This window comes from Hyperoodon ampullatus (genome assembly GCF_949752795.1).
Source record: "Hyperoodon ampullatus genome assembly, chromosome: 10".
Lineage (NCBI taxonomy): Eukaryota > Metazoa > Chordata > Mammalia > Artiodactyla > Ziphiidae > Hyperoodon > Hyperoodon ampullatus.
The window spans coordinates 53,596,655-53,622,037 of record NC_136923.1 but is presented as its reverse complement, the minus strand read 5'-3'; the positions used below and the strand labels follow the sequence as shown (position 1 = coordinate 53,622,037).

Sequence of the window (25,383 nt, the reverse complement as noted above, 5' to 3'; positions counted from 1 at the left end):
GAAGCCTGTGAGCCACAACAAAGAGCCCACGCTGCAACGAAAGATCCCGCGTGCCACAACTAGGACCTGACGCGGCCAAAAGAAAAAAAAAACCTGTAGATTTTAGCTAGGATTTTTACCTGCCTCTTGGCCTTGTTTCTCCTAGTTGGGTGCATTAGACTTTTTTGCTGTGTAACACAGACAAATGCACAGAAGTTACGTCTCTTCCCCTGGCTTCTGTTTACCCAGTGCTTCTACTGCCTTCTCTGTGGGTTGGTCCATGGCTGGTAAGAGTGACCTGAATTAAATTAAATTAACTGTTGAAAGTAAGATAGAACAGGAAAGTGATATTTTAAAATTTTTCTTATTTTATCTGAATTTAATTGTGCGACAAGCCCAAAGGAGGGGACATTGGTACAAAACAACTGGTCCACACTCTTGAAAAATGTCAGTGTCATAGAAGATATTGAAAGGCTAAAGGAGAAGTCTAGAGAGACCTGACCACTAAGTGCAGTGCAGGATCCTGAGCTGGATCCTGGTTGCCATAAAGGCAACACTGGGGTAATGGGGGAGATTTGAATATGGGTTGTAATTAAATAATTGTGTCAATGTTAAATTTTCCGGATTTGATCGTTGTGCTGTGGTTATCCAGGTCTCCTTTCTTGATGACATTAGCAGCCAACTCATTTTTAATTATGACAGATTCAGGAATCTTAGTCCACTTGAGTCTTCTGTGGAGGAGGAAGAAGATGGCATTGTTTTCAGTGTCTGGTAAAAATACTAACGAGCATGGGGAACTGCGGCACCCCCTTGTGGTGAGAACTCCCTTCCTTCTTGGGACTGACTTCACAGAGTCCAAGACTTCCACTCAACCCACAAATATTGTTCAAAGTCTGTTATGTATCAGTCATGATGCTAAATGTCAAGGATTCATAAGCCCCTTCTATGTAGAAGGAGCTTCTAGGTACACAAACAATAGGGAATTACAGACTGAGATGAGGGTTTTGAAGGAGTCTTATTAAATAGGTTGATTTTCTCCAAAACTTGGTGTGGAAGAGAAGTGGGATTTTCCTGTCTTTTAGTTCATATTGAGTTTGGGGAGCCCTTGCACGTGGCTGATGGGCCTTCCCTGTTCTGGACCAGATGCCATGGGTCCCTGCTTGCTGCATCACTGCTTATGACTGGTAATAATAATAATACGGTCAGTGCTTTCTTATCCATGACTTAAAACAATAAAAGATCTAAAAACTTAAAAGGTACATTTGATAATGCCGTTTGCAACAACATGAATGGACCTAGAGATTATCATACTAAGTGAAGTGAGTCAGACAAAGACAAATATCATTTGATATCACTTATATGTGGAGTCTAAAATATGATACAAATGAACTTATTTACAAAACAGAAACAGACTCACAGACATAGAAAACAGTGGTTACCAAAGGGGAAAGAGGGTGGGGTTGGGATTAGCAGATACAAACTACTATATATAAAATAGATAAGCAACAAGGTCCTACTGTATAGCACAGGGAACTATATTCAATATATAATATATTCCATATCCTATAATAAACCATAATGGAAAAGAATAAAAATAAATAAAAGGTGAGTTTGAGAAAATGTAAGATTGCTGTAAATCAAGCTCACCTATCTAATGGACACCATGTGTAATTTGCAGCCACAGAGGCACCAACAGATGCCACCTTGTATCAGTGGCAAATGGAGAACAGTCTTCTCCCTGCCATGTGTCAGGTTACTCACAGCTGCTGATGGTTGGATTAAAGTGGCTCGAGTGGGAGGAGTGAGGGCCTGTCTGGAACGCTTGTCTGGAACGCTTGTGAGCCTTGAGGCACCAGGCAGTGGCTGTGGCGGTGAGGACAGAGGAAAAAGACAGGAATAACAATACAGTGTGAGACCGGGGCTGGTTTGCCCAACCCAGGTGATGAAACGGTGCTGCAGGTCTGGAGGACTGTTTAAAAAAGGAAGAGGACAGTTTGCTCAAGCAGACATACTTCTAATATTTGGACAGAGGAGAACTCAGCTAAATGACATCATAGCAATGCCTGTAGAATAGAAAATGTGTTTCTTTTTTTGTTGTTGTTTATTTTTGGGCTGCACAGCATGGCATGCGGGATCTTGGTTCCCCGACTAGGGATCGAACCCGTACCCCCTGCATTGGAAGCACGGATTCTTAACCACTGGATCACCAGGGAGGTCCTGAAAATGTGTTTCTAAGTATTGGGTGTAGGTATTTTAAACATTTTATTATATGATGGCAGATCTCTTTAAACCAAACAGAAGTAGGGAGAACAGTATCATGACACCACTGCCCATCTTTAGTAATGATTAACTGCTGGCTGGCCTTATTTCACCTGTTTCCCACCCTCTTTCCACTCTCCCCTGGATCATTTTGACATTATATTACTTCTGGGTGTAATTTTGATTGTTGACAATCCTCTTTTTCTTTCCTGCATTGGAAGAGCATAGTTCTGAGTGTGATGTTTGTTGCTTGTTTATCTTCTCTTTTCCCACCCCTGAGAGGAACATAGCATAGAGAGGGAGTGTGGGCCCTGGAGCCAGAGCACCTAGGTTAGAATTGGGGCTCTGCCTCCTACTAGCTGTGTGACCTAGGGCAACTTGGTAAACCTCTCTGGGCCTCCTGTCTGTCAATGGGGCAAATCAGTCATAGGCATGTAAGTATCAGCTATCTTATTATTATTATTATTATATAGACCTTTGTGTGATCGTTGTGAGCCTAGGCTGTTTTCACACCTGATTCCTATTTAACCTCAGACAGTCCTGAGCTGCCATAGTGTTTTACTCATGAGGCTAGAGGAGGTTAAATCAGAGGTTTGCCAACTTGTCTGCCCATTGGAGTCACCTGGGGAGCTTCAGAAATTAGTGATGCCTGCTCCATCCCAGAGCTTGTAATTTAACGGGTCTGGGGTCTGGCCAGCCTTTGGTGTTTTTAAAGACCCTGGGTGATTGTAATGTGAAAACAAGCTTGGGAATAGGCTTGAGAACCTCGAGGCAGGAAGGGCCACAGTGCCATAGTCCCCAGGCTCTGTGTGGAGATCATCACGTGGGAGCTAGGTCTTGGCTGGTGAATTTTATCATCCTGATTTCTGGAGCCCTCCCAGAGCAGAGCGCCACCCTGCATCCCACCAACCAGAACAGATCTCACATCAGGCTCTACGTGTAAAGTTTTATTTTTGTTTTGAACTGAAAGTCGCTCACCAAAAAAATAACGTGAAAAGTACTGATCCTCTGTGTCATTCTAAGCACGGTCCCAAGGGAGGGGATACAATGGGAACAAAAATGAGGACCCTTTGAATTGCATTTCCGTCTTCCACAATTGTCAGGAACATGTTTGTTGATGTTGTATCAGTTCTCTTGTTGCCATTGTGATGCTAAGTAACAAACAATCCCAGATTCTCAGTGACATCCAAAATAAGCACAGCTAACACGTCTGTCGGTCCGCTGGAGGCTGGCGGATCAAAGCTGGGGTGGTTCTGCTCCTTTGTCTCATCTTCCTGTAGAGTCCATTGGGCCAGCCAGGATGTATTCTCATGGTGAAGGCAGAGGGACAAGGGAACCAGCCCTACTGCTTCACAAATAGGCTTCAAGCCTCCACTATGTCAGGTCTATTAATGTCCCATTGACCAAAGCCAGTCACATGACTAAGCCCAAGGTCAAGGGGTGGGGAAATCTGTCCCACCCTCTGTGAGTCCAGGCACGTCCTCTGGTCAAGCCAAATGTTGGTAGAAAGGGATGTACTTTCCTCCCCTGGAAGGAGCTTATAAGTGTGTATGGTAGCAAAAAATTGCAACAGTTTTAGATATCAAACAATAGAAAGATGCTTAGATAAAATATAATGCATGTATGCAGTAAAATACAAAGCAGCCATTTAAAGTAATGTAGAAAGTATATGATGTCACTGAAAATTATTCCTGCCATAAATGGGGGAAAGCAGATTATGAAATCACATATGTTGTTCTTAATTTTGAGAAAAACTATGTATATTCCTATTTCAGTAAGCTAAAGATGTATGCCAAATTGTTAATGATCCTGTGGTGGGATTGTGGAATATTTTAATTTTCTATTTCTAGTCCTATGACTCTTCAAAATTTCCTATCAGGAAAATATGTTATTTTTGTAATAAGAAAAACGTCATTTTAAACTGTTAGATGCAAAAATTAAGATGAGAGGCTGTTATTAATTTCCTTTTTTCTAACCTTTCAATAGGCAGCAAGGTAATAGAGAACGGCCTTCTCTTCAAAGAACTTCTGCAGACTCCAAATTTTCGAATTACAGTGGTGGATGACGCAGACACGGTTGAACTGTGCGGTGCTCTGAAGGTAAAGCAGCCTTGATATTTCTGCTCACAGGAGGAGTGATCACACAGGGCCACTGCTAGCATCATTGCAGCCAGTCCTGAAGAATGGCCTCTGTGTTCTGTGCATGTACTTCTGGGGAGAATAGTGAATTGGCAGCCTTGTTTATCACTTCCTGCTTTGCCCCAGCCTTTCCTTGGCGGTTAGATTTCCTCTGTCACTCATGGTTGGCTTTTATTTGTAAATCTGGGAGAAGGGTGGGTTTTTGTTCTTCGGGAAATTGACAGCATTAACATTTGGAAAGCCAGGGACTACTTTGATGTGGAGTCTTACCTGGGAGTGAAGTATTCTATTAATTTATACATTTCTCCTACTTACTGTCTTGAGCAGGAAGAGGAACTTGGCTCCTCTGAATGATGCTACTCTACTGGTTTGATGGTGTGGTTGGTTGTTGTTTTTAAAGGAAAAAAACAATCTGCTGCTGACAGGTCTTTCTAAGAACAGCTTTATCTCTTTGCCTGTAAAGGGAAAAGATCAGATTAAAGAACCAGCTTCTAGTGGCTTGGGAGGGTCAAGGGAAGTTTCCGCACTTGGTCTTGGGCTCCTGACTTGTTCCCCTCTGCCTTTAAAAGTCGTGGTCGGGGTCCCTCTATCCTGACTGTGGGGGACAGCCCACAGGAAGCTGGGCTGCAACTTCTCATCCTTCTCCCCTTGGAATCAGAGCTGCCTTAGCTGCCATCTAAAAAAAAAAAAAAAAAAAGGAAAAATAAAGAGCTTCCATGTGAATGGATAACCCCTTTGAGCCACTTTTGAGTAATTTCTTTTGTAGCAGACACACAATTTGAGCACCTAGGGTAGGAAATTAAGTAATCTGGCATTCGCCTCACTTTGTCAGGTGAAAATTGCAAAGATCAAAAGAATGCAGGGGAGACCAGTCCAAAGAGTGCCTTCTCATGCTTTCTCCAAAGTGTACACCTTTTTTCCTGGTCAGAATTGAAAACCACTTTGTAGAATTAATATCATGTGTGTATGTGCGGTCATGTCTCCATACAATGAGAATTTTAAAAATTGAAGCCAACGAAAGACTTGGGCTCCCAGGCAGTCCATCTTTTGGGCCTCTCACTGTTGTGGCCTCTCCCATTGCGGATCACTGGCTCCGGACGCGCAGGCTCAGCGGCCATGGCTCACGGGCCCAGCCGCTCCGCGGCATGTGGGATCCTCCTGGACCGGGGCACGAACCCGTGTCCCCAGCATCGGCAGGCAGACTCTCAACCACTGTGCCACCAGGGAAGCCCCAGTCCATCTTTTTGAATGCTGGTGGGGGAGTCTCACATTGCACATGGCCTGCTATACATTTAAGATGCTGGCTTTGGCTGTGGTGTTTATTTTTGTTGGTTGAGATTCTTACGTGTTTTTAATAGTCCTTCATTAAACTAATGACAACTCGCCAGCAGTGGCACCATGAAGGCCTAATTGCTCAGCATGGTCTGTGTGCTCCAAAGCTGTCTTGAAGTGACTGGGTTATTTTCGGTGGTGGATGGGGAAGCTGTGAGAACCCACCCAGAACAAAGGAGCAGGGGGAGAAGAAAGATTCTAGATTGAGGGCTCTGGAGAAGTTTCTGCTGATGGGACCACATGCTGGTCCTGTGTCTGAACTGAGCATGGCTTTTCATGTCTGTTGGCAGGAAGCCTCCTGCTACCAATCATAGAGTGGTTCGTGGGGGGCAGAGGCAGATGGGGGTTGAGGACCATTTATCATCCTTCCCTTGGCTTTCCTTTAAAACAGGATCAGTTACCATCATTGCTGCCGGCTTGCGTCAGAGCTGGGAGTTTTGAAAACTGAGAAATAGGTGCTTTGGCAGTAGTTGAGTCTAACCATCCCATTGGACGGATAAGGAGGTAAGAGAGCCAAAGAGTAAATGACTCAACCGGCTGTATAAAAAAATTAAATTAAATTTAAAAAAAATAAAGAGTAAATGACTCAAACTTAGCAAATATTAGCACGGTCAGAATGTGATCATGGATTTTAAGATTCAGTCTGGTGTTCTTTTGTTACTCTGGACGACCTGACTTTTCTGGTTGGTGTCCAGGCAGTTGAATGAAATGAAGCCCTCCCTTGCTACAGCCTGCCCAACCAGGGCAAATGGGCATGTGTTTCTTTGATTACATAATTAATCATTTTGTTGTTTTCTTCCTGATTATAAAAGGTAGTTTCACACAACAGAGAGGTGTAGAGAAGAAAGTGAAAATGACTGATAGACAGTCCCTACATCCTGAGATAATCACTATTAATGTTTGTTGTCTCCCCTGCCAGTCTTTTTAGCAAGTACACATTTTTAAAACAAAAACTGGATCTTACTGTTCAAGTAGTTTATGTTTTACTTTTTTTTTAAATTTATTTTATTGAAGTATAGTTGATTTACAATGTGTTAATTTCTGCTGTACAACAAAGTGATTCAGTTACACACATATATACATTCTTTTTTGTATGTTTTACTTTTTCCACATTAACAACCTTTAGTAATCTTCTCCACACTAAAAAAATTTTTGAAGTACACTTTTTTTTGTGCTCAAAAACATGAGGGCATTTGACTTGCCAAAAAAAAAAAAAAAGGAGGAAGAAAGATAACAGTTCCTTACAAGGATAAAAGAAAAAGAAAATTCAAAATGCAAAATCATGTTGTACCAGTGCATCTTACTGCTTCAGAATGTCCTTCACCTCTTAGCTAAATTAATCTCTTAATCACCACGGGAGTATTCCTTTTTAAATATCAACTTTATTTAGGCATAATTCGTGTATATTAAACTACATCCAGTTAAATATATAATGCAGTGGGTTTTAACAGTTGGGTGTATATACCCTGAAAATCATCACCACAATACAGAACATTTCCATCACCCCAAACAATTCTCTATGTCTTTTTTGGGTAAATTTATTTATTTATTTATTTATTTATGGCTGCGTTAGGTCTTTGTTGCCACGCATGGGCTTTCTCTAGTTGCCACGAATGGGGACTTCTCTTCGTTGTGGCGTGTGGGCTTCTCACTGCAGTGGCTTCTCTTGTTGCGGAGCATGGGCTCTAGGCACATGGGCTTCAGTAGTTGCGGCACGCAGGCTCAGTAGTTGTGGCTCACGGGCCCTAGAGTGTGGGCTCAGTAGTTGTGGCACACGGGCTTAGTTGCTCCGTAGCACGTGTGATCTTCCCGGATCAGGGCTTACTTGTGTCCCCTGCATTGGCAGGCAGATTCTTAACCACTGCATCACCAGGGAAGCCCACGTATATGTCTTTTTATAGTTCATCCCTCTCTCCCAAGCCAGCAGCCACTGATCTGCTTTTGTACACTATAGAATTTTTATAATGGAGTTGTGCAATATGTACTCTTCTGTGTCTGGCTTCTTTCACTAACAGTGAATTTTTGTTTTAATGTAAAGTTTAAGAGGTACTTCATATAGAAAAGTATAGAAACCATAAGTGTACAGCTCAGCCTATGTTATTTTTTTTAGTTAATTAATTAATTAATTTTGGGCTGCATTGGGTCTTCGTTGCTGCATGAGGGCTTTCTCTAGTTGTGGAGAGCGGGGGCTACTCTTCATTGCGGTGTGCAGGCTTATTTCAGTGGCTTCTCTTGTTGTGGAGCACGCTTCAGTAGTTGTGGCAGGCGGGCTCAGTAATTGTGGTGCGTGGGCTAAGTAGTGGCACACGGGCTTAGTTGCTCCGTGGCATGTGGGATCTTCCCGGACCAGGGCTTGAACCCCTGTCCCCTGCATTGGCAGGCAGATTCTTAACCACTGCGTCACCAGGGAAGTCCTCAACCTATGTTATTTTTAATAAATACTTTATCAGGATTAAGTTTCATTAACAGAGACCCAAAATAATAGTGGCTGGGACTTCCCTGGTGGTATAGTGGTTAGGAATCCACCTGCCAATGCAAGGGACATGGGTTCGAGTCCTGGTCCGGGAAGATCCCACGTGCCGCAGAGCAACTAAGCCCTTGCGCCACTACTGGGCCTGCACGCCACAATTACTGAAGCCCACGCCTAGAGTCCATGCTCCACAACAAGAGAAGCCACTGCAATTAGTCCGCACACCACAACGAGGAGTAGCCCCCGCTCACCGCAACTAGAGAAAGCCTATGTGCAGCAACAAAGACCCAACACAGCCAAAAATAAAAAATAAATAAATTTATATAAGTAAGTAAATAAATAATAAAACCTGTGCATTAAAACCAGATTTAGTTTCACAAACAATTAAAAAAAAGTAGTGGCTAAGCAAAGTAGAAGTTTATCTCTTTCTTGTGTAAAAATCCTGAATCCATATGACAACTCCATTCCACCGAATTCTCAGGGACCCAGGCTCCTTCCAGCTCACGAGGTATGGCTCTTGTACTTGTATTCCGAGATGGTGACCAGAGCTCCAACCATCGCATCTGCCTTCCAGGCAGCAGGGTGAAGAAAAGGATAAGGGGCATGTGGCAGCTGTCTTTTAAGGCAGGTTCTGGGAGTCACGGTGCAACACTTTGGCTTCATCTTTTTTTTTTTTTTTTTTTTTTTGCTGTATGCGGGCCTCTCACTGTTGTGGCCTCTCCCGTTGCGGAGCACAGGCTCCGGACGCGCAGGCTCAGCGGCCATGGCTCACAGGCCTGGCCGCTCTGCGGCATGTGGGATCTTCCCGGACCGGGGCACGAGCCTGTGTCCCCTGCATCGGCAGGCGGACTCTCAACCACTGCACCACCAGGGAAGCCCTGGCTTCATCTTAATGGACAGTTAGTACTTAATTGTGTGACTATACCTGCTGCAGGGGAGGTTGGGAAATTTCCCCCTCTCTCTGGGTAGCCATATACTTGCATGAAAATCAGGAACTCTAGGACTCAGGAAGAAGAGAGTAGATTGGGAGATACACCCATTACCTGTGCCACAGAGGCTCGGCGTTCTTTGTAGGGTTGTCTGTGGTGAGGCTCACCACCCTAATTGCTGGGCGTGTAGGTTTCCTCCAGGGCTTTGGCTGTGATGAATGTACTGTGGGCCACAGCCTGGTGCCCAGTCTCAGCCAGGGCCACATGTGGCTGTATGCATTTACATGCAAATTAATTAAAACTTTTTTAAAAATTCAAAATTCAGTTTCTGAGTCACAGTAGCCCCATTTCAGAGACTCAGTAGCCACATTAGTCTTCAGTGAATCTCAGCAGCTAGTGGCTACTCTGTTGGACGAGCAGATAGCAAACATTTACATCATCGCAGAAACTTCTGCTGGACAACGCTGCTCTCACTAAGGCAGCTTCTCATCAGGGTGTGCAGCCTGGTGGGCTGAGCGTGGGCTTGACTTTGGGCCTCCTAGACATCTCAGACAGGTGGCCTTACACAGTACCCAACCTCAAACCATACGTGGTACCTCGGCGTAGTTAGCCTACACTTTTCAGGTTTCCACGAGGCGAGGTCAGATGCACTCGGAGGTGGCCTCAGGAAGTCAGGCGGGTTGTTGGACTTACAGAAAATACTGACTTGGGTTTTAGCAGGGCCATTCTCCCTAGGTGGTGAGAGTGTTTGCATAAACTGCGGGTCACATGGGCCGCTCCTCCAGTTTTGTAGTCTTTTTGTGGGAGGGTGGGAGCGAAAGAAACTGAGCCCTATCCAACCCACCCCGATTCAGGATTGCAGAGACCGCACTTCACGGAGGATGATTGCCTCTGAGTATTGCTATCACCCGGGAAATGGGCAGGGGCTTAAGGATGCCTGTCTTCTGAAAATCATGGTATTTTTAGCTCTGTGTTTAAAATAGTGAATAAATTTTCACTATTCACATGAATAGTTTAAAGCAGATCTAAATGCCCAGCGGATAGTGATAAATTTCACAGCTGAGCGATCTCAGAGGACATCTGTTCGGGTGCTATTCAGACATGATTTGACCAGCTCAGTGTGTTTATTTTTCTTTTGACAGTGATAAGTGGTAGGTGAGAGAGTGAGGATTTCAGGATGCATCATATGGTGATTAAACAGGCCCAGGGTCCCCTTAGGAGGGAGGGGTTGACTCTGCAGTGGCCCCTCCTCCCCGTGGTGTGGAGGCCAGACATCCAGGGGAAACTGGCAGGTGGTCCCAACCTGTGTGCCCCTGGGCCACGGGCACCCTCCTCTGCCTTTTCTCTGAGCGCAGTGACATAGAAGGTTAGAAGCACGCATTGGAGCTCAGGGCTCATGCGTTACAGCTCCTGCTTGGATGCTTCCAGTGACTGAGAGCACACTCCCTTTGCTTCGGTCTTTTCCGTTGGGGGCGGTCAACTCTTCTTGTTAGAAAGTTCTTGTCTTGCTGAGCTGGCCCCTCTGTGCCTTCCACTCACTGGCCTGGAGCAGCCTTGTGTGATCTGCTCCCTGGAGAGAACTAGGAAGCTGGGCTGCCAGGGCTCTAAACCCAGCTCTCCTGATCCTGACTGTACAACCTTGGGTGGGCTGCTTACCCCAGGTGCCTGAGTTTCCTTGCCTCTCACTGTGTGTAGTAACAGGACCTGCCTTGTAGGAACGTTGTGAAGATTAAATCAGTTGATGATATATGAAGCACGTAGAAACAGTTCAATAAGGTTAACTTTTTTTTTTTAAACATCTTTATTGGAGTATAATAGCTTTACAATGGTGTGTTAGTTTCTGCTGTATAACAGAGTGAATCAGCTATACATATACATATGTTCCCGTATCTCCTCCCTCTTGCATCTCCCTATCCCACCCCTCTAGGTGGTCACAAAGCACTGAGCTGATCTCCCTGTGCTACGCAGCTGCTTCCCACTAGCTATCTATTTTACGTTTGGTAGTGTATATATGTCCATGCCACTCTCTCACTTCGTCCCAGCTTACCCTTCCCCCTCCCCGTATCAATAAGGTTAACTTTTGTTGTTATTTTTATTATTCTTTCCCATAAATCTTTTCTCCTCCTAGGCCTCCCGCTTTTGCCTCCTGAGCCTCCATGCAGGCCCGAGAGGCAGTCCTCTTTGATATCTGGTTGCAGAGGTCTCAGGAAGGTCTCTTGGACCCGGAGAGGGGTGGGGGTGGCCAGGCCACGTTTGACATACCATGGAAGCAGCAGGGGACAGGGAACAGTGGGCCCGTGGAGCCAGGCACCGGGGGCGTGTCCCATGTGCATCACTTACCAGCCGGGCGTTCTTGGCAAGCCGTTGACCTTCAGTGAGCCAGCAAGGGGGACAGGCACACGCTTGCCAGGGTTGCCATGAGAATTTGGATGAGACCGTGTGTGCAGTGGCCTGGTGGGCTCACTGTAGGCGCTTCGTAAATAATCCGTAGGAGCCCCTTGTTGAAAGGAAGTCCGTGTTCTGTCCCACCCAGTCTGTAGACGTTGGCTGGGGTTGGTTTGTCAAGTGACCTCCAGAGTGGGTCGCGTTGTGAGGAAGAGGGGGGGCCCAGGGACACAGCCCAGGAGGCATCAGAGAGCCATTTGCACAGTCTAACCATTTGGAAGCTAGGCCTTGGCATGTTGCCATGGTAACTTCGATAAAACCATTTGTTGGGCTCACCAACAGTTGGCTTCGTGGCCTCTGTGGTCAGTCCCTCTGCACGGCCTTAGGTGTCTCTCTGTTGCCCCAGGGCTGTCCCACTGTCTGCAGTCCCAGGGCAGGCCACAACTGAGCCAGATTCCCTGGAGGAATGTCACCACCGGAAGAGCCTTGAGAGATCTCGTCCAAGCCCTGAATTTAACAACCAAGGCCAAGAAGGCTCAGACAGGTGGAGTGATTATCCCAAGGTCACACAGCGACAAGGCAGACTGAGAACCAGAAGCCCTCTGGATGTCACGTGTGTGCCTCTCGTATCTCCCTATGCGCTTCCTCAGTTTGGCTGCTATGCCAGGAAGGGTGACTGGGCCTGTTTGGGCCCAGCCTTGGGTGTTCTGTTGCTCCTGGTCTCTGCACAGTGTCCCATCTAAAAGGTCCGGCTGTTCCATCCCAACTCAGCAGCTCTGGGGCAGAGCCGCAGAATGGACCTCAGTTCGCCCGTCAGCATCTCTCCAGCTCCTTCACTCTGCCTCTCCCCTCTCCTCTGCACGTGATGCTGCCAGACGCCAAGCGCTCCCAGCCAGGAATCGCCCTCCCCCCATCCCCTTGCACACGCAGCAGGTGCTTGGGGCTGGTGGTTGCCGTCAGGGAGCTGCTGAGACCTACAGTCTGCATTGCCTGTGTGGTGGGAAGGACTAGAGAAGCTCACAGGTACAGGCAGAGGTGGTACCTTATGAAAGCATGCTCCCGGGTCAGGAGGCTGGATTCCTCAGCTCTGCCTGCAGCTGTAGGAGCTGGGGTCTGCGTGGATCCTGGCCTTTGCAGGGGAATAGCCAGAACCAGAGTAAGGCCTGATGTGATTGCTGAGGAAGGGAAGGTTCATTTAGGGCCCCTGCCTTCTGGTTCCTCATTCAGCTGTCTTCATCTGCTGCCACCCAGGGAGCCAGGAGAGGGTCCTGCTCTGTTGGAAGCCCACCGAAGCTTCTAGAGGGCTCACGGGAACTTTTTCATCTGAAGTGGCCACGTCCTGTCAGGGTGAGCCTGGCCACATCAGTGCTGTGTTTGATCTGTTTTATAAAAAACTGCCTATCAACCAGAGAAGACATTTTTCCTCCCCGGGTCATTCCATTTTCTACCTTATCCCTCAGATTTTATAGTCCTGAATGTTTTAAAAAATGTTCTGTCTTTAATTAATTTTAAAAAATTAGGGGGAGTGAGGAAGAAATGTACTTATTTTAGCTTATTTCTCATTGTTACTAACTGGCTTCATAGTTTAAGGTCTTAAGGCACAAATCCATATATAGGCATCAGGTATTATGGCAAAATGCTTGTGTGGTTAGACAGAGGCAGAATACTTGCATTTTTTCCTGCATTGAGTGCTCTTGGAGAGGGAGCCGGTAACATGGAAAGAGCTGGCAACCTGAGGGTTGACTGGTGTCCCAAACAAGTCCACCCCCCCACCGCCACCCCCCGTCACCTCCACTCAGGCATTACTTGGCATATGTGATTGTCTGGCTTTTCATAGGATTTGAGACCCAGTTCAGATGCCACTTCCTCCATGCAGGCTTCCCTGCTTTGAAATGAAGCTTCTCTGCACAATCTCGTCCTTCTGTCTCCTGATGTGCTTTTTCTATGTCTTTTCCCAGTGATACTGTCAACTCCTTGAGGACGCCCTGTGTCTAATTCTATCTTTGCAGCCCCCCACCCCCTGAGGGCACCCTCAGCCCCTCCAGGGTCCAGCGGGGCTTCCCACAGTGCACGCTCAGTACACACGGGTTGAAATGAGACCCAACCTTCAGTACCTCTTACGGAATATCGCTTTCTGCTGAGCGATCATTGTAATCATTGCAATCATTGTGATTTGTGCACAGGTTTTATTTTCCTGCTAAGTTGGGGGTGGAGAACTTTTTCCAGAAGAGCTCGTTAGAAAATGTGGGCTTTGCAGACCTTACAGGTCTCTGCACAACTACTCAGATCTGTTGACAGCACACAGGCAACCACAGACAGTATGTAACTGAACGGGGGTTCTTGGTTTCCAGTACAACGTTACTTATAACACTTGGCCCTAATTTGCTGACCCCCGAACTAGGTTATCAGCTTCTGAAGAGGCACGTCTGTGTCTGATCTGCCTGGTGTCCAGCACAGAGCCACGCAACGACCCAGCGCTTCAGAAATGCTGATTTAGGGATTATTAAATTTATTTGTTTACTTACTTATTTTTGGCTGAGTTGGGTCTTCGTTGCAGTGCGTGGGCTTCTCATTGCGGTGGCTTCTCTTGTCGCGGGTCACGGGCTCTAGAGCGCAGGCTCAATAGTTGTGGCGCATGGATTTAGTTGCTCCACGGCATGTGGGATCTTCCCAGACCGGAGATCAAACCCGAGTCCCCTGCATTGGCAGGTGGATTCTTAACCACTGCGCCACCAGGGAAATCCCAGGGATTATTAAATGAAACAAAAGGCAGAAACTTGATCTGCACGTATGCATTCATCATCACGCAGCACTTCTGACCCAGGTACGCTCCCAACAGAAATGCCTGCTCACGGCCACCAGAGGTCATGTACCAGGTGTCATAGCAGAGCCATTTGTAATGGCTCCAAACTGGAAACTACCCCAATGCCAATCAACAGAACAGATAAATTGCAGTATATTTGCACAATGGAATATAACGTAGCAATGAAAATAAATGCGTTTGTAGCAATGAAAATAAATGCGTTATGTGTAAAAATACAGCTGAAGTTCACAAACGTGATGTCAAATTGAGACAGAGAAGGTAGACACGAAGGATTACACCCTGTATGATTCTATTCATATAAAGTTTAAGGACAAGGAAAGTAAACCTGTGCCATTAGAAGTCAGGAGAGAGGTTACCTTTGGTGCAGGGGTGACCAGGAGAAGGTCAGAGGGGGCTTCCTGGGGCACTGGTTACGTTCTACTCCTTGATCAGGGTGCTGGTTACACAGGTGTGTTTGGTTTGTGAAAATTCATCAAGCTGTGCACTTATGATTTGACCACTTTTCTGTGAATGTTATATTTGAATAAAGCATTTTATTTATTCAACTATAAAAGAAAAAAAGGGCTTCCCTGGTGGCGCAGTGGTTGAGAATCCGCCTGCTGATGCAGGGGACATGGGTTCGTGCCCCGGTCCTGGAAGGTCCCACATGCCGCAGAGCGGCTGGGCCCGTGAGCCATGGTTGCTGAGCCTGCGCGTCTGGAGTCTGTGCTCCGCAATGGGAGAGGCCACAACAGTGAGAGGCCTGCATACCGCAAAAAAAAGGAAAAGAAAAAAAAAAAGCCGTTTGTTCAAACAGTATTTGACCAGAGACTACCATCCACTGTTCCCATTCTGGCTGATGCCTCCCTCTGAGCACAGGTGTGGGCTCTTTGCCCTGTGAACGGGAATATGGGAGCCTGGTCCCTTCTTTCTACTCTCTCTCTCTTACGGGTACAAAAACAGAACCCCGGGTCGTGGGACTTCCCTAGTGGTCCAGTGGTTAAGACTCCGAGCTCCCAATGCAGGGGGACTGGGTTCGATCCCTGGTCGGGGAACTAGATCCCGCATGCTGGAACTAAAGGATCCCACACGCAGCAACGAAGATCCTGCATGCTGCAACTAAGACCCGGCACAGCCAAATAAATAAATAAATGTTAAAAAAAAAAAAAAGAACCCAGGGTCGTGTGGGACCCAGGGGAGCCATTGTCCCTGCCTTCCCTGCATTCTCTCCCCCAGCGGGCATGTGACAGCATCCCCGGGCTTCTTGTCTCCTTTGTAGAACATCGTGGCCGTGGGAGCCGGGTTCTGCGATGGCCTCCGCTGTGGTGACAACACCAAAGCCGCTGTCATCCGCCTGGGGCTCATGGAAATGATCGCCTTTGCCAGGATCTTCTGCAAGGGCCAGGTGTCCACGGCCACTTTCCTGGAGAGCTGCGGCGTGGCTGATCTGATCACTACCTGCTATGGGGGCCGGAACCGCAGGGTGGCCGAGGCCTTTGCCAGGACCGGAAAGGTAGCCCCCGGTGTGGGATCCCAGGCTAGGGAGAGCCGCTGACCTGGGGGTGGAGGCTGTGTGTGCTGGGCTTGTCCTGCTAACCCCCATCTGCCTTTGCTTAAAAACGCTTCAGTCCTACACCCTCTGCCTTGTATGTCGTTATCTTTTCTTGGCTTGCAGCTCTCCTCCCCCACTCTGCTCTTAAAATAAGTGATGCTCTAGATTTTTTACAGGAGATTGTTTTCATCCTTTGTTTTTAAGACCATCGAAGAATTGGAGAAGGAGATGCTGAATGGGCAGAAGCTGCAGGGACCTCAGACTTCGGCCGAGGTGTACCGCATACTCAAACAGAAGGGGCTGCTCGACAAGTAAGTGTCCCATTGTCCATGAGGCCAGAGGAGCGGCCATCATCCCCCCGCCTTGCTCACGACCCCCAGCCTGGTCAGCACGTGAGCACAGGCATTTGATGAGTGTGTGCAGAAAGTTACTGGATTAGTTCCATCCTTTGTGTGATATGAGGGTCTATGGCAGGAAACATCTGCCTACCCTGAAAATGAGCATTTACACAAAACACGAAACGAGGGAGGAAGGCTCGTGCTGTAGGGCATAGTACAAAATAGGAAGTTTGAGATTCTGGCTTGTCCTGCAGGGTGTTTGGTAAGAGCTACATGACATACATTTTAAATTTTAAAAAAAGATTACTTTGTCCCTTTAAAAAAAGATACAGCCTTGTTAATGAAATGTCAAACAATTCAGAAAAGAAGGAAGGACAAGTTCCCCCCAGGACTCCAGCACCAGAGATGCCCTGTTTAAGGTGTGAGTATAGCCTTGTAGTCTCCCCACCCATCCTCGGCTGCCTGTCCAGGCGGGTCACGTGCTAGAGGTGGCTTGGATCAGCTTGCTCTGCCGCGGGATGGAGGGAGGAAGCCCGGTAATCCCACAGAAGCTGCCCAGCGTCTGAGGCTGCCACAGCCCTTCCTCCTGTTGATTTGCTAAGCCTGTCTCCGTAATCACGATGCCACCACACCACCCAGTAAATGCCTGGGCGTCCTTAACTCTCCTGTATTAGTCTGGAGAGGTGGGTGCCTGGGAGAGTGGAGAGCTGGTCCCCAGCGTGCACTTCTCTGCACCGGGAGGTGGGTCACGGGTCTGCCATCAGCTCCCTTACCCTCTACAGGTCAGTCTAGATGCTGCTGGTCCCAAGCACCTGCATCTTGACCCCGCCGCCTGCATCCAGCTCTCCCCCTTGTTCAGCCGTCCAGTTCCCTATTGGAAGTTAGAAATGAGGGGCAACAGAGCATTTGTCTTCCTTCCTTAATTTGCATTTGATTTTTTTGAAACGGCTTTCAATGCCAGCCGGGCAGAGGGGGGAGTCATAAACAAGCCTCGGAGGAGGAGAACTACCTTTTAATCATGATTAAAAGGAAAATACCCATGACATGCATGGTTTTCCTTACCTATTTAACAGCAGACACTGATGGGTTTGTGTGTGATTGGGGCTACTTTAATGACCGTTAAGTCTTTATCAGGAATTTTTGTTTTAAGTCCTAAAAAAAATACCTGGGTGTTTGATGATGGTGAGTCTCTCCCAATCACAGTTTTAAAGTGGCATCTGTGTGCAACCAAGGTCGAGTCCTAGGATCCCACAGTAGTATACAGATAGGATAGGGTCCTGTCCTTTGATAGGATTCTATGAGTTGACACACTGGCCGGTGTGAGTCTGTGTGTGTTGTCTAACTACTGGAGGATACAGGCTGGAACAGGTGTTCTGGAATCAGTACCTGCCTGTTTAAAAGCAAGTGTAACCAAGCAGGAGAAACCTGCCTTTCCACAGTCATGTCCCATTTTCTTCTGATTAGAAATTGACCCGGCCATCTCTGTGCTTAGTGAGGTCACTGCTGGATTGAGGGGCACCTGCCCTTCTCCCAGGCCTAGTGTCGAGTCCCATAGGTCCATCCCCCACTGCGCCTGCCCCCAGTGGCACAAGTAGAGCCAAGTCCTGCTATTCTCCCTTTGCACCGCCACTTACCTGGATTTCTTTCTTTTCCATTCCAGCCATCACCGTGCTGGTCTTCCTCCATTTCCTTCTCCCTTCCCTGCTATAGAAAGAGCGCTGAGCAGGAGGACAGGGGCCTTGTGTCTCATTGGCTGTGTGGTCTTGGGCAGGTCATGTTTTTAGCTGCTCTGTGCCGTTTATCCACAAAGTCAAAGGGGTAGACCAGATGACTGCTGTGGTGACCTCTAACTCAGAGGCCACCTGCTCTTAGAGAAGGAGGTCCACAGGCCTTAGGTTGGCATCTCAGTTGAGTACCAACTTTGTTTCTAACAGTGTGTCCTGTGACCCCTGCTTTAGTGGAAGCGGACCTCCCTTGGCCCCAGCCGCCTCCTTCTCAGACTCCTGTGTGCATCTGTCCTGCGGTTTGGCCTGCCTGGACACCCCCTTATGAGCATCTCAGCCATCACCGCCCACGAGGCAAGCCAGGTCTGTCCTCAGAGAACCTCTTTTGTATCCTCCAGATACAGATCATTTTCCCTGCTTTGAACTTACTGTTTAGAGCAGCAGTTGGCAAACTTTCTCTGTAAAGAATCACATAACAAAGATTTCATCTTTGTAGACCACATACAGGACTCTGCCCTATAGTCTTTGTTTCTGTTCATAGTTCTTTAAAAAGGTAAAAATGATTCTTAGCCTACAGGCGGCACAAAAACAAGTCACAGGCCAGACTTGCTTCTCAGGCCATGGTTTGCCAGCCCCTGGTTTAGACACTATTGCTGCTAATGTGCTATGGACTTATTGCATAAACTTACAATTTTACTTTTATTTTTCAAATTTGGGAGGGGGGGCACATGCTTTTGGCAGAAAAAAAAGTCATACAAAAAGGCACACAGGGGCTTCCCTGGTGGCGCAGTGGTTGGGAGTCCGCCTGCTGATGCAGGGGACACGGGTTCGTGCCCCGGTCCGGGAAGATCCCACATGCCACGGAGCGGCTAGGCCCGTGAGCCATGGCCACTGAGCCTGCGCGTCCGGAGCCTGTGCTCCGCAACGGGAGAGGCCACAACAGTGAGAGGCCCGCATACCACAAAAAAAAGAGAGAGAGAAAGAAAAAGGCACACAGGTTAAAGTGGGTCCTGATCCCTACCCCAGATGGAGGTGGATTTCTCAGGGTTCAGTGAACTTTCCGCATCGCCCTTTTGTTTGTGTGATGGGTAACGAACTCCACAGTCTGCTTTGTCCCTTTTCATCTCTTCAGGATTTTTTTGGCCGTGCCATGCAGCCTGTGGGATCTTAGTTCCCCAACCTGGGATCGAACCTGTGCCCCCTACATTGGAAGTGTGGAGTCTTAACCACTGGACCGCCAGGGAAGTCCCCTAGGATATATTTTGAAAATCATTCCACATCTGCACCTAGAGGTCTCATTTAATGGCTGCAGAACATTCCATGGTGTGGGAGAACCTCAGTTTATTTATTAACCAATCTTCTCTTGATAGACATTAAGACATTAATAGACATTGTTGGGTTTTTTCTGCTGTTGTGAAATTTGCTTTATTTAATGTCCTTGTGCCTGTGTCTTTATGACCATGTGTGAGTATCAGGTGTTTGTATTAGTCTGCTTGGGCTGCCACAGCAAAATGCCACAGACAGAGTGGCTCACACAACAGAAATTTGTTTCTCACAGTTACAGAGGACAGAAATCGAAGGTGTTGGCAGGGTTGACCTCTCTGAAGCCTCTTCTCCCCGCGTCTTCTCGTGGTCCCCCCTCTGTGTACGTCTGAGTCCTAGTCTCCTTTTCTTATGAGGACTGCAGCCATATTGGTTTAGGGCCCATCTTTTTTTTTTTGGCCACACCACCCGGCGTTTGGTATCTTAGTTCCCTGACCAGAGATCGAACCTGAGCTTCCTGCATTGGAAGGCAGAGTCTTAACCACTGGACTGCTGGGAAGGTCCCACGGTCCATCTTAATGAACGCTTTTCACTTAATTACCTCCTTCAGTGCCCTGTCTCCAAATATAGTCATTCTGAGGGGCTGGGGCATTGGGTGAGTTTGGGGGAGGGGTACAATCAGCCCATAACAGTGTTGTAAGCTCCTTGAGGGCTGGGGCCTCATTTATAATAACTGCACATCCCTGCTCATGATTGAGGCCTGACACATCTAAGCCCTCAGTATCCATTAGTAGGATAGCTGATTTATTTGGTTTATGCCCATTTTTTAATAAAATATTTTGTCTTCCTTTCACTTTTTGAAAAAAAAAATTTATTGTTTGGGAAGTATTGTTGCTGTGCAATATTATATGCAACAGGTATACAATATAGTGAATCACCATTTTTAAAGGTTATACTCCATTTACAGTTATTATAAAATATTGGCTGTATTGCTCATGTTACAAAATGTATGCATGTAGCTTATTTTATACATAATAGTTTGTACCTCCTGTTCTCCCACTCCTGTATTGCCCCTCCCCCCTTCCCTCTCCTCGTGCTTGCTGGTAACCTCTAGTTTGTTCTCTGTATCTGTGAGTCTGCTTCTTTCTTTGTTATATTCACTTGTTTGTTGTATTTTTTAGATTCCACATATAAGTGATATGGTACAGTATTTGTCTTTCTCTGACTTATTTCACTTAGCATAATACCCTCCAAGTCCATTTGCTGCAAATGGCAAAATTTCGTTCTTTTTTATGGTTGAGTAGTATTCCATTGTTTATATATACCACATCTTCTTTATCCATTCATCTGTTGATGACCATTTAGGTTGCTTCCATATCTTGGCAATTGTAAATAACGCTGCTATGAATATTGGGGTGCATGTATCTTTTCAAATTAGTGCTTTTGTTTTTTTTCAGATATATGCCCAGTAGTGGGATTGCTGGGTCGTATGGTAGTTCTATTTTTAGTGTTTTGAGAAACCTCCATACTGTGGAGCCACCTCCACAGTGGCTTTACCAATTTACATTCCCACCAATAGGACTGTAATTTTTTTCCACATCCTGGCCAACATTTGTTATTCGTGTTCCTTTTAGTGATAGCCATTCTGACAGGTGTGAAGTGATATCTCATGGTGGTTTTGATTTGCATTTCCCTGATGATTGAGCATCTTTTCATGTGCCTGTTGGCCATCTGCATCTCCTCTTTGGAAAAATGTATATTCACTTCTTCTGCTCATTTTTTAATTGGGTTGTTTGTTTTCTTGTTGTTGAGTTGTATGAGCTGTTTATACATGTTGGATATTAACCCCTTATTGGTCATACCATTTGCAAATATCTTCTTCCATCCACTAGGTTGTCTTTTCATTCTGTTTATGGTTTCCTTGTCCTCCTTTCACTTCTAACCTTCTTTAGAGAGTTCCCCAAACTGATCTAATTGGCTTTGTAGCATCTTAAAATTTAGAAAATAGCATTTAGATGGGCATTATAACTTAGTGGTTGAGTGTTGGCTACAAAGTCAGAAACTGTGCCTCAGTTTCCTCATCTATAGAGTGGAGATAATATTATCTACCTCATAGGGCAGTTGTGAGGGTTAAATATATTACTTATTGATAGAAATCCCCCCTCTCCCTACCTCTGTATCACTTGTTAACATCTCATCTACAGAACACATTTTGGAAATGGCTGGTCATGAAAATTGCTCTTGGCTTCAAGAGCAACACCCAGTTAAAATGCCTTGAACAGTAGGGTTATTTTTCTCACGTAACAAAGAATCTGGAGGTGGACATTATTGGTGTTGGCTCAGTGCCTCTGGATTAGAAGCTTAGTGATCTTGTTCACCTTCCCTCAAAGCTTCAAGATGGCTCCGGCAGCTCCAAGCATCACATACACAACTGCACTCAGGGGCAGGGAGCAAGGGCAGTCTGGGTAGCAGATTTTTCCTCCAGTGCCTCTCAAGGAGAGAAAGATCTTCCCCAGAAACTCTCCCAGATGTATTGTGTCTTGCTGGCTAGAAATTACTGGGCCAATTCTAGGTGAAAGGCTGAGAAAGTGAGCCTTAGGCTATTTCCAATCTCGATAAGGAGAGAAGGGGGTTGGGAATGGTTTCGGGTAGCCACTTACCACCTGCCACCCTGCTTGAGGGACATACAAGTTGTTCTCATCTTAGGAAGAGGAAAACTCAGCCATGGAAGGGGTTGAAATCTCCAGGCTCTAACTCCCATTCACAAGAATTTATTCAACAAATATTCACTGAGCACCTGCCCCTTGCCTGCACTGGGCCAGGCTGTGCTGATGCAGAGGTGAACAAACTAGGCTTGGGCCCTGTCCTCTCGAACAGTCTGGGACCCAGTGGCCACCCTATGGCTGCATTTATAAGCTGTTTATTTATTGCACATCCACCATGTGTCAAGTGTTGTACTGTCCACCTTACACATAAGTCAGTTACTACAATAATCTTGAGTGTCCAGCTCCATTTTGCAGATGAGCAACAGGGTCAGAGGGTTTGTGAAGCTTGCCCAAAGTTAACAGGCTGTGGAGTCAGATTTGATTCTCTACCTGACTCCAAAAAATCCCCAGAACATTCTGAACCTTAAAAAAACCACAGTGGGGCTTCCCTGGTGGCACAGTGGTTAAGAGTCCGCCTGCCGATGCAGGGGACACAGGTTCGTGCCTCAATCCGGGAAGATCCCACATGCCGCGGAGCGGCTGGGCCCGTGAGCCATGGCCGCTGAGCCTGCGCGTCCGGAGCCTGTGTTCCGCGACGGGAGAGACCATAACAGTGAGAGGCCCGCGTACCGCAAAAAAAAAAAAAAAGATAAAACCACAGTGATAGACTGTCATAAGGACGTATGACTAATCAGCACTGTTTGCTGCTCTTAAATTACATGGTCATTATAGGATGCTTAACTAGATAATTTTCAGAATGACTTTTAAGATTCCTGTGATTCTTTCAAGCTCACTTTAGGCTGTGTGTGTATGTGTGTGTGTTTAAAAGCCTGATTGAAATTATATAGTTATTTCCTTAGTGATTTTTGCCATAAAAAAATAAATAAGTAACTTGCTGAGCCAGCAGTACCCTGGGATAATGTTATCTTTTCTTACAGTGGATTATTAGCTCACTGCTTCGTGCCGTCATCCATTTCAAACTTTCATTTATACCTGTGTTCACATCTTGGAAGAAAAGGCAGAATAAACCCCTCTTCCAACATGAGATCAGCGCTTCGCTAATTGTGGGTCCCCACGTTGATTCTTTTGAGAATGTTCCAGGCCTGCATTATTTATGGTGCTGTGTGGGCTGCCTCATCTTCATTCTTGGATGATTCATTTTGGAGGAGCAAGAGCAGTACCTCCCTGCGATTTAAAATTTATTCTCCAACCTTTTAAAATAGTGACAAAAACTTGGATTCATTCTAGATTTGGCCAGGATCCTGAGCCACAACTCTTGATGTCATTGACCACAGATCACCCTGTAAAGACTACCCTGGGATGTGAGTGTAGACAGCGCACTCCAAACAAGGCAGGGGATGGTTTAGGTTGTACCAAGTTCTTACAGCCACCGTGCAGAGGCTCTCTGCAGACCAAATAATGGAGGGATGTGAAGGCGGTCGCTTTGCTTTCCAATACTAGCATATGCTAGTCTGTAGTCCGTTAGGCAGGAGAGAAAGACTAGTTGGTTCTGTGAGGTAGACCAGATGGCTTAACTTGTCTTTTCCTGTCCCCTTGACCAGGTTTCCGTTGTTCACTGCGGTGTACCAGATCTGCTACGAAGGCAGGCCTGTTCAAGAGATGTTGTCTTGTCTCCAGAGCCATCCAGAGCATGTATAAAGTGAATCTTGCAACCTGTCAGGGAAAGGCCTGCCTTTCCAATCAGTCATTTGGATTCAGATGGAAACCGGGACTTGGCAACAAGATGTTTGCTTGACCGTAATCCCATCATGGATGTGTATGAATTTTTACAGGTTCATTTTTGAATTGCGAGATGAAGTTCATTGGCTAAGATGTTACTGGGCAACATCTAGACGCACATATATGAACGTGTGAGTGTGTGTTCCTTTTTCATTCTGTGGATATTTCTATGAACCAAAATTAAAGGCCCTTTTTAAAAATCACTTTTGAAATTTTCCCACCGTGGTAGCTTATCAGATTGGAACTATCACAGCTAAAAGTTTTGGATCTAATTCCTATGTATTCCAGTGAAGGAATTTTTTTTTTCTCATTCTCTTGAGGTTAAAATTTAACCAACATTAACATGGTAAAGTGGCCGAGTGAGTGAGTTCAAAGATCAACATACTGTAACTTTTAAACACTTTCTCAAAGCCAACGTAATTAACTACTTTGAATTGTGGGCTGATCTTTTTTTTTTTTTAACAATTACTTATTTTTAATTAGGTAATCCACTCATATATTTTCCTCTCACTGCAGTTTTCTGCATTTTTAGCCTCTTTTCTCTTCATTAGCTACCAGAATGTGCTTTCATAAAGGCTCAGCAGTGGCAGAAGACAGAAAACTCATCTGGGACTTTTCTGCTGTGACTGACACATTCTTCTGATTAATGACACTTGTATGATGCTTTTTGTCAGGTCGTACTTTTGTGCAAATATTTCCTTTAAGCCTCACAGATCCCCTGAAAGGGGGCTGCTGTTATTCCTCTTTTAAGGTGCAGTCACTGTGCCTTGTCGCCCAGTGAGTAGGGGCACAGCCAGAGGCTCTCAGACATCACTGAGCTGGTTTGAACTCCCGCTAATTGGTTGTCGCAAATGCCATTTGCAGCCTTTCTTGAGGCCGTTGGCGGGCTTCCTGCAGCTGAGGCTTGCGTGGGTCCTTGTCTAGAAGGATATCACTCAGTGTGGACCTCACTCCAGCAGCTTCACTTGGAGTCTCTTAGAAATGCAGATTCCCGGGTCGCACCCCAGACCTCTGAAGTGGGGGTATTGTGTCTCTGCTTTGACATGCCTTCCATGTGTTTCAGTGCTCACTACTGTTTGAGAACCACTACTGTAGAAAATTTATTTTAGACTGGCATTTCTCAAATCATGTTCCATAGGAAACGAGTGTCCCGGGATCCAGTGGTGGTTCCGGTGTTCCCTGGCAAGGTCCAGTGAGTTTGGGGAAAGCTGCATCTGTACACCCCTCCTGAAGGGGTAGAATGTGTGTTAGTGGAACCTGTTTATTTAGCCCAGCAAGTCCCAGACAGATTGTGGAGATTTTTTTTTTTTTTTTTTTTTTTTTTTTTGGCAAGGAAACTTGCCGAAGTTTCCAGGCTGAGGTGACCTTAGGACAGCTCAAGTATACCCTTCACTCTCTGCAAAAAATGAGGATGAATGACTACCTGTGGTGGTGTTCATTCTGAACCTTTACAGTTCAGGTCTGCCATGGATCTTTGACGTAGCTTTAAGGTGACACTATGAGGTACAGCCAAGTGGATGTCAACCTCGCTGAAACGCACATTGTGTGGACTAAGTGCTTTTAATTCTAGAATTAGAATGGGAATTACTGTATCTTCGTAAATGTGATTGGTTTCAGGATAGCATTGCAGTTACCTTACATAGTACTTGATAAGTGTTTAAGGGAATGTATGAATGTCTTACATATTCATGGATTTTCAGTCACTTTGAGATTTTGACTTTTTTATTTTCCAGCTTGGGACTTTTTCCCTTCTATACCCAAAATGA

The 25,383-nt window shown here is 46.1% G+C and overlaps 1 protein-coding gene across 1 annotated transcript in view; it reads left to right on the top strand.

The window, feature by feature from the left end:
• GPD1L (glycerol-3-phosphate dehydrogenase 1 like) overlaps window positions 1-18,237 on the top strand; it is a gene marked incomplete at both ends in the record, with an annotated part of 51,688 nt that extends 33,451 nt beyond the window's left edge. The window contains 4 exons of the mRNA XM_079713341.1: window positions 4,225-4,337; window positions 15,575-15,808; window positions 16,052-16,158; window positions 18,120-18,237. Coding sequence (XP_079569467.1) covers window positions 4,225-4,337; window positions 15,575-15,808; window positions 16,052-16,158; window positions 18,120-18,237 — 572 coding nt within the window. The remainder of the gene's footprint in view (window positions 1-4,224; window positions 4,338-15,574; window positions 15,809-16,051; window positions 16,159-18,119) is intronic.
• Between the last annotated feature and the right edge of the window lie 7,146 nt (window positions 18,238-25,383).